Source organism: Elephantulus edwardii, unplaced genomic scaffold, assembly GCF_000299155.1.
Source record: "Elephantulus edwardii isolate Elephantulus edwardi_28Jun2011 unplaced genomic scaffold, EleEdw1.0 scaffold00033, whole genome shotgun sequence".
Taxonomy (NCBI): Eukaryota; Metazoa; Chordata; class Mammalia; order Macroscelidea; family Macroscelididae; genus Elephantulus; species Elephantulus edwardii.
Window position 1 is genome coordinate 13,041,692 of NW_006399783.1, and position 16,529 is coordinate 13,058,220.

General features: G+C 44.8%; 1 protein-coding gene across 1 annotated transcript in view; it reads left to right on the forward strand.

The window, feature by feature from the left end:
- The window catches only part of NEURL1B (neuralized E3 ubiquitin protein ligase 1B), a 74,577-nt gene extending 73,375 nt beyond the window's left edge, over positions 1–1,202 (forward strand). The window contains exons 7-8 of the mRNA XM_006884426.1: positions 482–607; positions 958–1,202. Of these exons, the coding sequence (XP_006884488.1) occupies positions 482–607; positions 958–1,202 (371 nt within the window). The remainder of the gene's footprint in view (positions 1–481; positions 608–957) is intronic.
- Positions 1,203–16,529: the final 15,327 nt, after the last annotated feature.

The following is a 16,529-nucleotide window of genomic DNA, read 5'->3' on the forward strand; positions in this document are numbered from 1 at the left end:
CTAGCCCTAGGGCGCACCTCGAGAATGTGTATTTCTAACAAGTGCCCAGGTGATGGTGATATTCAGACTGTTGTCTGAACCTAAGTAACTTACTAGTCTCAGGGCCTCGCAGCCTTTATGCATTTGATAAATTATCAACGCCATTTTTATTTCCTGTATTAAATGCCCAACCCTTAACCCTACAAAGGCCAAAGAATAAGACTTATTATTGGTTTGTGCTAGACCATGTATATCAAGGTGAGGTAGTGCCCCAAAGAAAATCAGTGTCCTTTCTTAAAGAAGCAAGGATGGATGCTTGAGAAGACGTAGAACAGATGTCCAGCACACACATAAGATCTCTGCAGTTCTTGGTGGAGTTCTGTATATGGTAGCTCTTGGAGTCCCATTAGACAGATGGAGAAGCTGAAGCTTAAATCAGTAGAGAGAATAGCAGAGCATATCAACATTTGCACGATTTATAAAAGATTCCTTTGGGTCTCAGGCACCCTGCAGTCCAGTCCTGCGACCACATCTCCATCAGGATCCCTCAGCGGCTCTCAGGATGATAGTGATTCCGACATGGCCTTCAGTGTGAACCAGTCCTCCTCGGCATCTGAGTCATCCCTGGGTAAGATGATGCATGCTCTAGAGGAATGGCGAAGTTGACATTGGTCTGGCTCCCTTGGCTGTGCTAAAGCTGGGTGGCTGTTTAACCTCCCTGTATCCTCTCCTGTCCCCAGCTTTATGCTCAGCTGGATGGAGAAGCCTCTGAATAGAGCATCTCAAAGGGTGACAGGGATAGCATTTTATCTAGATACTTGGGGATTGGGGACAGAGAAACAAAACCAAGAAGAAAAAATTTGAGCCTTCAAAATTGTTCTCCCCTGGGTTCCACCATAGAAACTCTATCTTCTTGGGTTGTCCCAGTTGAGTCTATCTCAGAAAGCATTATTCTGGAACTGTTCTTCCTTCCCGCAGTGACAGCCCCCAGCTCCCCGCTGAGCCCCCCAGTGTCTCCGGCATTCTCCCCTCCGGAGTTGGCAGGCAGCAAGAATGGCGAGTGTACAGTCTGCTTTGACGGTGATGTGGACACAGTCATCTACACGTGTGGACACATGTGCCTGTGCCACAGTTGTGGCCTGCGGCTCAAGAGACAGGCCCGGGCCTGCTGTCCTATCTGCCGGCGGCCCATCAAGGACGTCATTAAGATTTACAGGCCATAGCCTGGCCCACCCACGGGCCTTGGCTGGAAGCAAGGTCACCTTTCTGAAAGCCCCTTGGGCCAGGCAACCACCATGACCGCCAAGAAGTCCTAGGCCAGCGGCCATCTCATCTGCCACTTCCCAGTGGAGGGCCAGGCCTGACAGTTGTGGAGATGAGGCCCCAGGGAGAGGAGGGCTCAGAGTGCTTTGCTCCCCAAGAGTGAGCTCAGGAACTGCCTGGCGGACCACCCTGTCCCTTGGTGACTTTTCAGCAGGGAAACAGCGTCCTCTGTGCAATGCTTTTTCTGGGATTCGGTTGAGTGTGTAAAGACAAAGGAGGGAGAGAGAGAAAATGTGAGAAAAACAGAATGTGTGAGTGAGAGGATGAGCGTGCAAGAGAACGCACAGGTATTTTATACGGGGTCCCAGCTCCAGGAGGCTGCCTTGCACTGAAGGCATGTGCAATCTGGAGCCCAGGTGTTAGAGTAGAAACTATTCACTTGCCGGGGATGTGACATAGCTGGTTTTGAATGTATGAAGCTTGAACCTAAACAGAACTCCCTCGGTTGGTATAGAAAAGGGACACTCCGATTTTCTAAGGGGAGGAAAAAATAGCTCATTGTTTACAGCTCTAAAGCAGCAACTCCTTAGGGGGAAGGTGGGTGGAGAACATAAAAGAACAACTTGCTTTTTTAGTTTCTTACTCAGAGGAGTTTTGATGAGTGTTGTGGGACCCAGTGCTCTGAGCTGTGTCACCACCGGAAGCTCTTTTACCCTTGCACCCCCAAACAGCCTCACAGTAAGCACATTGCACCTTGATGCAGAGCCTAGAAGCGTTTAGTCTCCTGAGTCTTTGACATCCTTCCCTTCCCAAAGAGAAAACAAGCAGCAGATTCTCTGTTCCTGGGAAGGAAAAGACTCCTGGAAGCAGGTGACCCCCCTGAATTTGGAAGAGGCACTCTATGGCTTAGAGAACTCTGCACCTTTCCTGTTGTAACTGCTGGGCCTGGCATTTAACCGAGGCTGCGGGCATTCCCAGGCAGCCTGCCGGTGAAGTGGGGAGGAACTGAGCTCTGTTCTGATTCTCAACTCGCCTGTCCCTGTTGACTTCTAAGGCATTCACTGATAGTTAAGATGTGAGCTTGCACTTGATACCAGTACCAAATGCTGTCAGGCCAGTTCCAGCTCAGCAATTCTGCATGTGCCCCAATAGAACTGCATTCCATAGAGTTTTCAGTGACTGAATTTGGGGTGGGGGGGCAGGATGGGGAAGGTGGAATGCATTAACAGGCCTTTCTTCCAAAGCACTTCTAGGTGGGCTTGAACCTTCAACCTCTTGGTTAGCAACATAGTACATTAACTACTTGGAGATTACTGAGACAGTAAATCAAAATGTTGATGTGACTCTCCCCCGCCCCATTTCCTGGGTTCCAGTCCCCTCTGCCTTCACCTACCTTCCTACCTTCCTGTGCTGCCTGAAACACGTATCTGCAAACTTCTGCACCCCTGGGCTGATGGCTGACCCAAGCCAGCTCGTTCCTTCTCCCCATTAGCTCTGGTTCCTTCTCTGCTTTGTCTTGTGCTGGACTTGCACAAGAGGACTCGTTTCTCTGTTTCTTGATTCTCAACCTGCCAGGGAGGAAACCTAGAGCCTTCCCACTTAATGGGAAGATTAGCACAGGATTCTAAAAAGCCTGAGACAGCTGGACAAGAGCAGGTATCATTTTATTATTATTATTACATTTTCCAACCTGCTCATTGACTGAGGGAGGCAGAAGAGGAGAGCATTTCGGAGTTTATGTGTCACACAGCAAACCTGTGCTGGGTGCCAGCACCAGGCCAGACCTCCATCAGACCATGTCCAATAAAACCAGATAGTGCCCTAGTTACACTTCGGATCTGGAACCGACTGACCGTTCCTTCTCAGAGTGGACATGGTTTTGTGAGTCCATCTCAACTCGATAAATCCTACTCTTGTCCCCAAAAGATATGTACCTGAAAAGAAAACACTGGCATTGAATTGACTGCACCTCATGGTGGCCCCTGTGTGCCCGGGTAGAACTGCACTTCAGAGGATTTTCAGTGGCTGGGTTTGCAGAAGTAGATCCGATCCTTCTTCTGAGGTGCCTCTCGGCGAACTTGAACTTCCAACCTTCTGGTTAGCAACCAAGTGTGTTACCCATCTGCACCACCCAGTAACCTTAACTAGTTGTTTTTCTCTAATGACTTGGGGAAGTATGCTCACATTTTCATTTTGAAGCAGAATCTTTTGAGGAGCGGTTGAAGCCCCCAAGAAACTGACATAGGTGGGGGACTACAGAGGTTGCAGATACTGCCAGGCCAAGTGATGCCAAAATGACCATCTGTAGGACATTTGTACAGTGTTTTCAGCAGAAGTGTATTATGTTTTATAGAAACACTCATGTTGGCACACAAATAAAAACCCAACCCCATTTTTTGTAAGCTCAACTTACATGTATCGTTACACCTACAAAGTTAAAGCTCTTTGCTAATTAATTTTTGAACTTTCTAATGGGTTCTGGTCAGAGCTGTCATTATCTAATTGCAATGACGCTTTGAATGATCCTGTGGTTTTTGTCTGCATGCACTATTATAATCTAAAGATGTGGTTTTCATTGTGCTAGTTGTTTATGCCACTATTTATTGCCATTACATTCAGTAATAGACAAGAATTGCAATTTAAGAGTGTCATTAGTTTAAAAAAACCTTATTAAAGACTCTGTAGCATTTTGGAACGAGACCCAGGGGAGGGAGTGGAGGACACCACTGCTCTACAATGAGTGTGGTAACATTAAGCAGCCCTCACTGCCACGCTGACTGGTCAGCTGGAACCTTGCCTTCCCCGTGTGCTGGGTGGGTTTGGGCAAAGCCCCGACCAGCCTCGTGCTGGCCTGTGTAAGAGGCCTTGGATTCACCACCGCATGACTTTGGCTCTCCAGGCAACCCATCCTCTGCCTGGATCGAGCCCTGGTCACAGGCTGCGGTGGTCTCAGCAGCCTGGGGGAGTAGCTCCTCTTGGTACTGTCCCTACCTGGCCACCCCTAGGACTTCCTATCCAGGTCATATGCAACCAGCACTAGGAAACCAGAGAGAGAGGGCCTGTGCCAGACCAGGCTGTGCTCCTGGTGACCCTTACCCGTTACCTGAGAGGAAAGGAGTCTGTGGCCTGTTTAACCTGCTCTGCAGCCTCTATAAACAGCATGCCTATTGCCAAGAGGAGTTAAGGGGCATTTACTGACTAAAAACCACTTATTTCCTGATGCTCGGAACTGATTCGTTCAATGCTAGAGAGGAGACACACATACACACCCCCCTCTGTGCTCTGTTCTGTAAAGCGTCTAAACAAGAGGAAGAGGAAGGGGAATGCTCTTGAAATTTTGCTTCTGTCATGTGGACACCAGGTTAGAGAGGTTATCACCAGGATTCATCCTGCTGGACAGGTCTTTTTTTCCCAGTCATGTGTATCTAAGGCCCCATCAGCTGTAAAACACACCATTGTATGTTTTGCTACATGGCGGGGGGTGGGGGGAAGCCAATTTTAACTGTAAGATGTCATGACTCTGTAATTTATTCCATTAAGATGTTAAACTGTGCTACTTAGAACCAGTGGGATGTGGTGTTGGCCACAGATGAGGTAACTGTGTTCCTGCAAGTGGAGTGACTTACTAAGGTCACACAACAGGAGGGGTCAGGGCTGGAACCCCAACCAGGAGCGTCTCCTGTCAGCTCTCAGCTCTCTACTGCCTGGGTGGTATAGTCAAGCAATAGAACATTAGCCAAAAGGCTGGTAGTTTGAACCCACTTAGAGGTGCTCACCAAGCCAGGTCTGGTGGTCTGCTCCTCAGAGGTCTCAGCTTAGGAACCCCTTGGGGCATTCTTCACACACCCAGGGCCACCTGAGTCTGAGTCTACTCAGTGGCGATCAGCAGCCATCACCACTGCCTGGTCCTGTGCCCCACGATGCCCGAGGCTGCGTGAGCAAGCCTCAGTGCCTGCATCTGTGCGGAAGGAGACAGGAAAACAGAACCCAGGCTCAGGGCCCAGAGCCCAGCGCCACCTCCACTGCGCTCACCCTGAAAGGCCAGAAGCCCATTGGCCTCAGCGCACATTCTCCTGAGGAGCTCTGTGAAGTCCTGCCTCCAAGCCCCAGAGCCTCCAGGTTGTTGGAAGTGTCCATGGGGGGAGGGGCGGAGCTTGCCTCACCTCCCCTTCAGCAGGGCCCCACCCTCTGAGCACTGCCTCACCGGCCCCGCCTCCTGGGTTGGGGTTCACTGTCCAGTGCTTGTGGCCTTCTGGGCCACACCACAGCCAGGCCTGTAGGATGGAACGTGGAAACCAGAAAATACCCCTTTTGTTTGTGGCCTGTTGATTTTGAACCTGCAGAGGGTTGTTTTCAGAGCAAAGCAAGCCCCCTTTTCTGGTCTGTTCACAGGGACAGGGAGTCTGCTGTGCTCTCACCACTCAGGGGTGCCTGTTCCCCACCACAGCTTCAGCAACACTCATCAGTCACAGACTCCCCTTCAGTAAGCTTGTGCTGTGTTCTGGGCACAGAATTAAAAACGAGCTGAAAGGCAAAGCCCTCGAGCAGCCCACAGTCCAGAGGAGGAAATGGGGCAACTGTAAAGTGTATCTGATCCCTCTTCAGTGTGTGTCAGGTCCTGTCTTAGCACCCAGAAGGTACTCACTGAAGGTTTGCTGAACTAGAAAATTGATACACCACATCCAGAGTTTAGTAAAGCAATGCCACAAACACATGGCACATATTAAAGTCATTCAACAAACGTTTGCTTGAGTGCCTCCTAGGTGCAGGGTGCTGGGAAGGTGTAGCCGAGAGGACTGTGCCCCAGCTCTGGCATCAGGTGTGGTGACTTAGAGGCTTAAAACATTTGGGGCAGAACACTGGGCTTCGTTGCTTCGGGCTCCATCTGAGAGAATGCCCAGGGACTGCTCTCCTGACCCAGAACCTCCAATGAGCTTCAAAAGCTGCCTCTGCATTAAATATGCCTGGCTACTTGCAGCTCAGTACTACTGCCAAAAAGGCCTTAGGCAGAATCCCCAAAGGCCCCACACAGATGGGTGTGTGATCACATACAGGCCATACCTAGGAGGTGAGGTGGGAGGTGGATAGTCTATTTTCGGGCCCTGGGACTGGTTACAGGATTGGTCCCCTCAGCCAGGAGAATGCAGAATAAGCTCCAGGTGAGAATGAGATGGTGTGAAGTCTTGGAGGCTGGGATGTGATAAACTTCCAGGGCAGATTCTGTCTCAGCCCTCTGTTCCAGCAGCGGGGGACAGCGGCTCAGGAACACGTGACCTCCTGGCATTTCTTGGTATTTTATTGTCTCTCTGTCTTTTCCAAGTCCCTGATAAAATGACTTGTACAACAATCTGTCTGTGCCTTATGAAAGTGTCTGTGCACTTTTTATCCTTTTTAAAAGCAACTTTAAAATGTTTAAGTGGGCGGGGGACTGGCATACAAGGTCGTTTTCTAGAACTCTCTGATACTCACTGAAACCTTTCTCTGCGTTGTTTCTAAGGTTGGAGTGATGCAGTGTATGTCCCTCCACCTGCTCCCCACTACCTGTGTACAGACCTTTTTAAAAGATGTCTCTTAATCTTATTTTTCTGATTCAATACTGTGACCTCTACAGCATAGCCTGATCTTTGGGGATTTGTAAAAAAAAAAAAAAAGTTTTAAAATTAGGGGAAGTGGGCTGGGAAGGGTGTGCACTGGTTCTGTGTGTTGTGCTTTTTTGTGTTATGTGTTTTGATTTGTGTCTGTTTTTTTTATCTGTTTTACATAAATAATGTTTCTGTTTAAAAAAAATAAAACTTTTGGCTTGTTGAAAACAACGAACTCTTCAGAACTCAATTATTTAAAAATTACAGTTGGAATTTCAAGGTATGGAGATGAGAGGGGAGACGTATTACCAGTCTTGAAGAAACAGCTGCAAAAAGACTTTAAAAAGCCAAAACAAACCCACTTGGGCTCAGTCACTGCTGGTGGAGTCAAACTGCCGTCTTTTCAGAGTACCGTTCCAATACTTTATGCACTGTGCCACCGGCATCCTGAAATATCTACAGAGTCAAGGAAAAAAGTATGCCCTTGTGCCAAGTAACTCTCTTCTGCAGTAAAATATTTCAAGTCTATATCTTCACTTAAGAATATGCTTCATATGTACAGGTGTTCTTTATGACATCATTTATAAATAAGTAAAAAAGGTAATGCATCTATCTAATAGTCATGGTGTTCAAGTCAGAACGCTTGGTTGTAAGTTATAGAAACCAAATTCAAACTGGTTTGACAGGATTAAGCAGCTCCGGTAAACAGAAATTCCAGTAATAGATACCACATAAGCCTCACCTGTCCGGGGGTGGGGACGGGAGGAAGGCTGGGTGCAAGGGGTCTTGGCCTAACTCCGGTAAGAATACAGAAAAAGCACAACTTTCACACAAGCAGATTTTATTTTGCTTGCATGTAAAAACGCATTTTGTGGCTATAGCCCATTAGTAAGTGGCTTACCTGGGATCTGAGACTTTGAACGACCGCAGTGTGTTTGAATGTGGCAGAGATAATGGGGATGGTACTGGATAGGGGAAGATTCGGATATGTTATTCATGGACTCTCCATGAGTTGACTGCACCTCACAACGACAAAGTGCAATCAGATTTCATGTTTATTCGTAACTTGGAGGGAGAGGTGAAATGGTGGGGACTTCCTTCGAATGGAGAGGGCATAGGTAGTGTTATGCTGGTGAGGTCCCTATGCCTCTTTTAGTGAACTCACCATTGGTTAAGCCTAGATTACTACACTACTGCTACATGCTCATGTTCACCTCAGTGACTGACATCTGCTTTAGTGGTTCACTGTTGCCCACACAACAGGCATCCGGTTCACCACTGCGCATGTTTAGCACCTGCTAGTTCAGCAAAAACAACTTAGAAGGGACTGTTCACATCAAATAGGAGGGTGTGGTGACCGCAATTCCAGGATGTGGGTTTGTCTTTAGGACTTAACTGCGATTTTAGCAAGCATGTTTTCAGGTGCATGGTATAAGCAAACGGCGGAGAAAAGAGGAACAAGACAATTGAGGATGAATGCTGGTTTGGGCTCTTTCGGGTGACCAGCCAGCTATCCTCTTTTCTTTGCCTGTCTTAATCCCCACTGTGAGATCCACAACTAGGATCAAAAATCTGAAATGCTGCCTCAGGACTTGGTGTCTCCTTCCTTCTCTGCTCTTCTTTGTCCAGCTCCCTTCCCTAGGGTGCTCAAAACAGATGCTCCAGAGCTTAGGCTACAGATCACATGTCCCCTTTCCTGGACCAATCACTGAAGCACAAAAGCTACTTGGCTCTGATTGGGCAATTCTGGAGATACATAGTTCTGATTAGTCAAACTTAGATGATAAATTGACTTTCACTTCTGAAAGGGCAATGCTCTTCAGAACACCTTGAATGGGTAATCTCAGTCCTAACGAAAATTAGAACAAGGGAAAACAGATATTGGGAATATAAAAACAAGAGTAGCCTTTCATCAGCCTATCTACCTATGGTCAACTGATTTTTTACAAGGAGATGAAATCAGTCAAGTGGGGAAACAAATGGTTTTTAACCTTTTTAACAAATGGTGTTGGCAAAAATGGAAAACTATCTGTAAAAAACTCAAACAAGATCCATACCTCACTCCATACACAAAAACCAACTCAAAGTGGTTCAAGGACCTAGGACTAAAACCCAGGAGTATAAAATTCATTAGAGAAAAGCTTGGAAAAAACTCTAGAAGCCCTAATCCACAACATAAACAGTCTTCCAAGCATCCTGAAAAACCTACAACCTAGAGAGGATAAAATAGATGAAAGGGACCTTCTAAGAATAAAATCCATTTGCACATCCAAAACTTCTCCAGTAGGGTAAAGAGGGAAGCCACAGACTGGGAAAAAGTATTTGGCAATGACATGTCCGATAAGGGACTTATATCCGGAATTTATAAAATACTCAAGCACAACAAGAAGGTAAAGGTAAGCAAGCCAATTGAAAAATAGGCACAGAATATGAACAGACAGTTCACCAAAGAAAACATTCAGATGGCTAACAAACACATTAAGAGTTCAAAATCCCTAGCTCTAAGAGAGATGCAAATCAAAACAACCGTGAGATATCATCTCACCCCAGTAAGAATAGCGAAATTCAATAAAACAGCAAATAGCAAATGCTGGCTAGGTTGTGGAGGAACTGGAACCCTTATTCACTGTTGGTGGGAGTGTAAAATGGTGCGACCACTATGGAAGGCTTTATGGTGCTGTCTCAAAAAGTTGAAAATAGAAATACCATCTGACCAAGCAATATATGCTAAAGAAACCATAACTGTCACCCAAGCAGATACATGCACACCCATGTTTATTGCTGCTTTGTTTACAATAACAAAGAATTGGAAACAACCCAAGTGCCCATCAACAAATGAATGGATAGAGAAGCTGTGGTATATTCACACAGTGGAATACTATGCTGCCTTGGAAAACAAGGAACTCATGAAATATTCAAAATGGGTGACCCTGGAGAACATTATGCAAGTGAAGTATCTCAGTCACAAAAAGGACAAATACTGCATAGTGCCAATGTTGTAAAACAGGACTAACATCGGGGTTGGGGAGAGACTGAGAAAGATGGGATAAATGATGTATACTGCATAGAAACAGATGACAGAGAAAACTGTTTAAAAGGGATATGTGACTAGGTATTATTGTCATGACAGGAGTCCAGAACAAAGGCTGCATAGTGGGGTGGACCTGGGGGGAGGGATTTTAAAACAATGAAGGAATTTTTCCTTTACTTTTCAAAGAGAAGAGTGTACTGGGGGCTAGGTGGGGCAGGGAGAAAAGTGCAATAGTGAATGAATGGAAATCCAAAGTCTCTGTAAATTTTCATTAAAATTAATAATAATAGCAACCCCCCCCACAAAAAGCCAAAAAAAAACCACACCCCAAAACTCGAAACACGACCACATATTAGAAAGACCAGCTTAAAAGAAACCAAATGTCTAGAATTGTGTCTGAGTGATAATGGTATTATTAGTGGTGGTTTTTCCTATTGTGTTTTCCAAATTTTCTTTAATAAGCAAGTGTTAGTTTTCATTTAAACTTATTTGGAAAAAATTATCTCCCTAGTCTGAAAAAAAAAACAAAAACAAAAACGAAAAACCCAAAGTGAACAGCTGCCCTTTGTTGGAATTTGTCAGGAATTCCCAGGCTAATGGTTGTGAGTTTAAGATCTAAATTTAGTCATGGTGGAGATAAAGACCTTTATGTTTGTATGCAGGCCTGACTAGGCGAACAATTTGTCTGGGCTTCCTTCAGGGCCCAGAGTTCTAGGGTGGAGCCTTGAAAGGATAAGGGGAGGAGAGAAAGAAGGTGAAGAAGCTGCCCAGGCAGCTTGTCATTTGTTAGGATAGCCTGTCTTAATGACACCAGCTAGGCTTTAAGAATATTAAGGTAAGGGAAACAAAGAAGCTCTTATCAAGCAACAGAACCATCATTTTCACACCTTCTCTCTGCATTTTTGCGAGGATGCCTGTCATGGGATAGATGAAGAAACCAGGGTCCTCCTTCTGAGGTGTTGTTTTGTTGTTGTTATGTGCCATCGAGTCATTTGCGACTCAAGAGCTCTAAATGCTGTTCTATCCTCTGCCAACCTAGCCATTTCAAACACACTTATTCCCACCACTCCAGTCACAGAATCGATCCCTCTCATCAAAGGTCTTCCTCTCCTTCGCTGCCCCTCCACTCTGCCAAACATGATATTCCTCTCCAAGGACCAGTCCCTCCTTACAACATGCCCAAAGTATATCAGACGAAGCTTCAGAATCCTTGACTCCAAAGAGCATTCCGGCTTCACCTTCTCCAGGACAAACTTGTTTGTTCTCCTAGCAGTCCATGGTATATTTGTCACTCCTCTCCAGCACCAAAACTCAAAGGCATCAATTCTCTCTCTATAAACCCTATTCACTGTCCAACTCTCCAATGCATAGCACATAATTGTGAAGACTATAGCCTGGATCAGGCGCACCTTAGTCTCCAGCCTGATGTCATTGCTCTTCAGTACTCTTGAGAGGTCCCTCACAGCCGACTTTCCCAATGCAATTCGTCTCTTGATTTCCTGGATGCTGTTACCAAGAGTGTTGATTGTGGAGCCAAGTAAACAAACTGTTAACTATCTCAATCTCTTCACCATCCATACTGATGCTGCCAATTGACCCAGTGGTTAGAATCTTTGTTTTCTTGATGTTGAACTTCAATCCATATAGGAGGCTGCAATCCTTGACTTTCTGCAGTAAGCTCTTCAGGTCCTCCTCAGTTTCAGCAAGCAGAGTTGTGTCATCTGCATAATGCAGGTTGTTGATGACTCTTCCACCAATCCTGATGCCACATTCCTCTTTGTACAGCCCAGCGTCTCGGATGATCTGTTCTGCAAACAGATTGTAAAGGTATGGAGACATAATACATCCCTGACGGACCCCCTTCTTGATTTTGAACCATGTAGTGTCTCCTTGCTCTGTTCTGACAACTGCCTCTTGGTCCGAGTGTAGGTTTTGCACAATCACGTTCTGGGATTCCCATTCTTCTCAAGTCATTCCCATTCTTCTCATTCAAGTCAGCCATAGCTGCTTGTGATCCACACAGTCAAAAGCCTTTGCATAGTCAATGAAGCACAGATAGACCTTCTTCTGGTATTCTCTGCTTTCTGCCAAGATCCATCTAACATTAGCTATAATATCCCTAGTACCACGACCTCTTCTAAATCTAGCCTGCACATCTGGCAGTTCTCTGTTAACATATAGTTCCAAACATTTTGGGATAATTTTCAGCAGAATCTTGCTTGCATGTGATATTAATGATATTGTTTACTTCCCTCCTCTGTTGGGTCACTTTTCCTTGGAATGGGAACAAATATCGATCTCTCCCAGTCAATGGGCCAACTGGCTGTTCTCCAGATTTCTTGGCACAACTTAGTGAGCACATCCAGGGCAGTGTCTATCTGTTGAAATATGTCAATTGGTATGCCGTCAACTCCTGGAGCCTTGTTTTTTGCCAATTCCTTCAGAGCAATTTGAACTTCCTCCTTCATCATCAAGAGAAGATGGAAGGAATACACAGAGTCACTGTATCAGAAGGAATTGGCTGACACAGAAGAATTTCATGAAATGACATATGAGCTCTTAAGAGCCTTCTGAGGTAGAAGGAAAATTATACCCCATTCTACTAGCTTTGAAGTTAAGGCAAAATCTTCAAAATATGAGACACCTTGCCCTTGCCCTCTACCAGCTAAGGGCAGAGTCTAGCCACAAACAGGTTTTTTGCTCTCACCTTTTTCCTTCCTCTCCCAGGATACCACCTACTGTTACTGACCCAGGGAATATTTTCTCAGGGGCACAGTGATAATAGAAGATGTCCTGGTGGCAAAGTGATGAAGCACAGGATTAATAATTGAACTTGACCCATTGCTGTTAAGTCAGAATGTACTCATAGCTGACCCTGCAGTGTGTTTTTAGAGACTGTAAATCACAGAGGAGGACACTGCCCATTTCCTCCCATGGAGCAGCTGGCGGATTTGAACCACCCGTCTTTACATTCACAGTGCAACTCCTTACCCACTAGGCCACCAGGGATTCTTTGCTAACTGAAAGGTCAGGGATTTAAACCAGGAGGCCTTTGAACCAGTTGGTTCTGGTTCAGTTCCCTCCTGAGGATGTTAATTTCCACCCCAGAGCACCTGATATTGTGCCATCAAGTCAACTGCAGTGCTGCTCTATGAACAAGAGATCCCAGCCTTGCAATAACAGAAGCCGTCCTCGTGATCTCTGCTGTGTTCGAGGCCATTGTGGTAGGGACTATGTCAATCCATCTCATCAAGGGTCTTCATCTCTTCCACTGAGCCTTTGCCTTTCCCCAGTATGTCTTCCTCCAAGGACTGGTTCCTCCTGAAAACATTCCTGAACTTGGTGTTGTCAAGTTGAGTGCCACTCATAGCGACCCTATGAACAAAAGATCTGAACTCTGTTCTATAACGATCATCCTTTCTCTATGTTCATAGAGTTTCCAGAGGCATGTGGCTTAAGTCATGGATGCCACTCCTGCTTCCAAACCTGAATCATTCTGGGAGTTCCGCCAAACACTGTCCATGACGGGTAACCATTATGGCATTGACACACCAGTGGCACAGCATTCAGCATCAAAGCAACCCCAGGTTACTCCAATACAGCAAATAGATAGACCAATGCCAAACCAATTAGAAGAATGTTCATTCCAAAATCATTTAACACTAGGCCTGAGGGTCCTACCACTTTTAAAATATAGGCATGCCCACCAGGTGCTGCCTGACTAAAACCAAGACTTCCAGCCCAAAGCTCATTGTTGGCTAAATTTTGCAAATCCACCAGCTGACACCAGATTGTAGAGAAAGAAAGGGGGGGGGGGGAACCAACCCCAAAACAAAACTCATCTAAATGTTCCATACCCGAACCTCATCAAGACTCCAAGAAACCATCTTCCAGAATCCAATCACTTCACACCAGCCTCCAAGCTGAGTGAGACAAAATTTCACCACCCTCGCCTCTAAGTAGCACCCTGGCTGCCCTTCCTTCAAGACAAATCTATTAGTTCTTTTGGCAGTCGATTAGTCAGTACACTTCTTCATTACTACAGTTCTTCAACACTACCACTCAAAGGCATCGATTCTTCTGCCATCCTTATTCGTCATCCAACTTTCAGATGCATAGGAAGCAACAGGAAATGCCCAGGTTTCTTTGCCAAGAATGTGTTGTCCAATACGCCAGTTTAGCTTTTGAAGATGGAACACCACACTTTGCTTTGGTTTTAAGCATATATAGAGTATTATGATAGAACATGGTAGTAGCAGTGGTCAGACAGACAGAAATGGTGGAGAGACAAAAAATATACATATGAAGCAAACCCAGTATTTTAATAAAGTAAAAGGAAAATGCCATGGCTTGGGTCAGGTGCGCCTTGATCTTTGAACTGGCATTATTCTTCTTTAGCACTTTGAAGAAGTCCTTGACAGCAGATTTGCCTGATTCAACACATCTTGTTTGTTGGTTGGGGTTCTTTGCTATTGCAAAAATAAAAATTTTATTTCAGATTAGATAAGTATGAATAAAAATAAAATACATTAAAGCCAGTTTGAAAGTGCAGAAATGAAAAAAATAATAATTTTTTAAAAAAGTGCAGAAATGGGTTACAAGCTGGAGTCCTGGCCCTTGTAACCTGGGTTAAGCTGGTTCATTCTGTACATTGACAATGCAATGCTGATGCCTGCCTTTGACTTGTCCACCACAATGTTGTACTATAATACACATATATTGAGTAAAAGTATCCAAAGAAAAGTTAGTTCCATGACAAGAAACATGCAGCATTCATTTGATACAGACCTTCCCATTCTAAGGATAAAATACACTAGTATAATAACCGTGGTTAGTTCATGAAGTCATGAGCAGACATTCGTTATGTGAAGTCTCATTTGTTAGATAATTTTTAAGTGCAGAAAACGCAGGATCCAGGAGGTCTAGTGGCCTAGTGGCAAGAAGCTGTGCTGCAATCCTGAAGGCACATGGTTCAAATCCACCAGATGCTCTGCTGGGGAAGGAGGGGCAATCTCCTCCTGTGCCAGTCAAATGTAACTCTGGTAGACAAGAAGGGGGGGGAATAAAATAAAGAAAAAAAAACACAATGCAAGATCTAGCTAATGGTGGATTAAAAGGAAATTTTGGACAAAAATCAAGAAATAGTTTCTCAAGTAAGCATCCTGTTATTAAAAGCAATGAATTAGGAGATGTTTCAGTAAACAATGTGCTCTATAACTTTCAGAAAAAAACCTTTCTTGCTTGAGAGAAAAGAAAATCAACACATCTTTTGATTTCTTGGCTGCTGCTATCATGAACATTGAGACTGGATCTTAGTAAAATGAAATCATTGGCAGCTTCGATCTTGTCTCCATCGATGGTGAAAGTTTTTGTTCTACATGTTTCCTGTTGCCAAAGGGGCCCTTTAGAGTAGTGAGAGAAGACATTCTCCCTGAAACCCACAGCGTCCCTTTTCAGCAGGAAGTAGTTAAGAGAATACGCCATCCCCTTTTCCTTATGAATCAGGGTGAAGTCTCTCTCTGGGAGGAGTGATAGGGAATGGCAAAGGACACACTGACAAAGGAGATTAATCAGAACTGGCTTTGACAAGCACTGTGGCAATTGGACAATTAAAACAGACTTTCAAGGGGGGAAAAAAGAGGAACGAACTGGGGGGGGGAGGGTAGAGAAAATAGTGCAACAATGAATGGATGGAAACCCAAAATCTCTGTAAATGTTCATTAAAATTAATAAAATTTAAAAAAACAAAACGAAACAGAATGAAGGGGGAAAAAAAGATGTAACACAGATTAGAAGGCTGTATTCTTCTAGAGTAAGTACCTCAAGTGTTTTTCCAGTTCAGTATATTAGAGGTCAAAATGTATGTTCTTCGGCAAATGTCAAATCAGAATGAACTGCTTTCTAAGCCTTCAGTTGACCCCATTGGCAGCTCTATGAGTGAGAAGGCCTGGTAGTTTGTCCTATAGGGTCACTGCTAGTCAGTGTTGACTGGACAACATACAACAGCATCCAGTAATCGAGAATTTTCTGTCAAATTAAAAATAACTTACTAACATAGACTTTTGGCTGTAAAAGACTGAAATCCAACTCAAGACAAAAATTAAGAGTAAAAAGAAAGAAAGAGAGAAGTCCGTAATTGACCTAACAGAACAGATAGACAGCTGGATCCAGGTGTTCACATGATATCATCGGACGTCTGCTTCAGTCTTTCCATTCTGCTTTCTTCTGAATTGATGGCAGACTCTCCTTCATGGTCCCAGAGAAGGCTTCCAGTGGCTCCAAGTTAGCAATCCTTAAAGAACACTCAAAGAAAACTTCGAGGACTATCTCCAGTTAGACCACTTAATGAGCACTTCCTACCTGCTACTGCATCACTCACCAACACATTGCTCTCAAATCCCCTCTAACTAAAGGCAACTCTCTATCTGGCTTCAGATGCTGTAAATCTTTACAAGAGAATACTGTTCCTGCCTTTTTGGTTAACAGTGCAACATGCAACATTCTTTAAAGTGTTACAGAGCAAGGATGTCAGTTTAAACATTAATGGGCTGCTGGCTCAAGCCATGTTCTTTCTAGTTGCTTCATATGAAGATTGGACAACAAATATAGAAGACTGAGGAACACAACAACAAAGGTAAAGAATCCAATAGAAAAATGGGCACAGGATATGAACA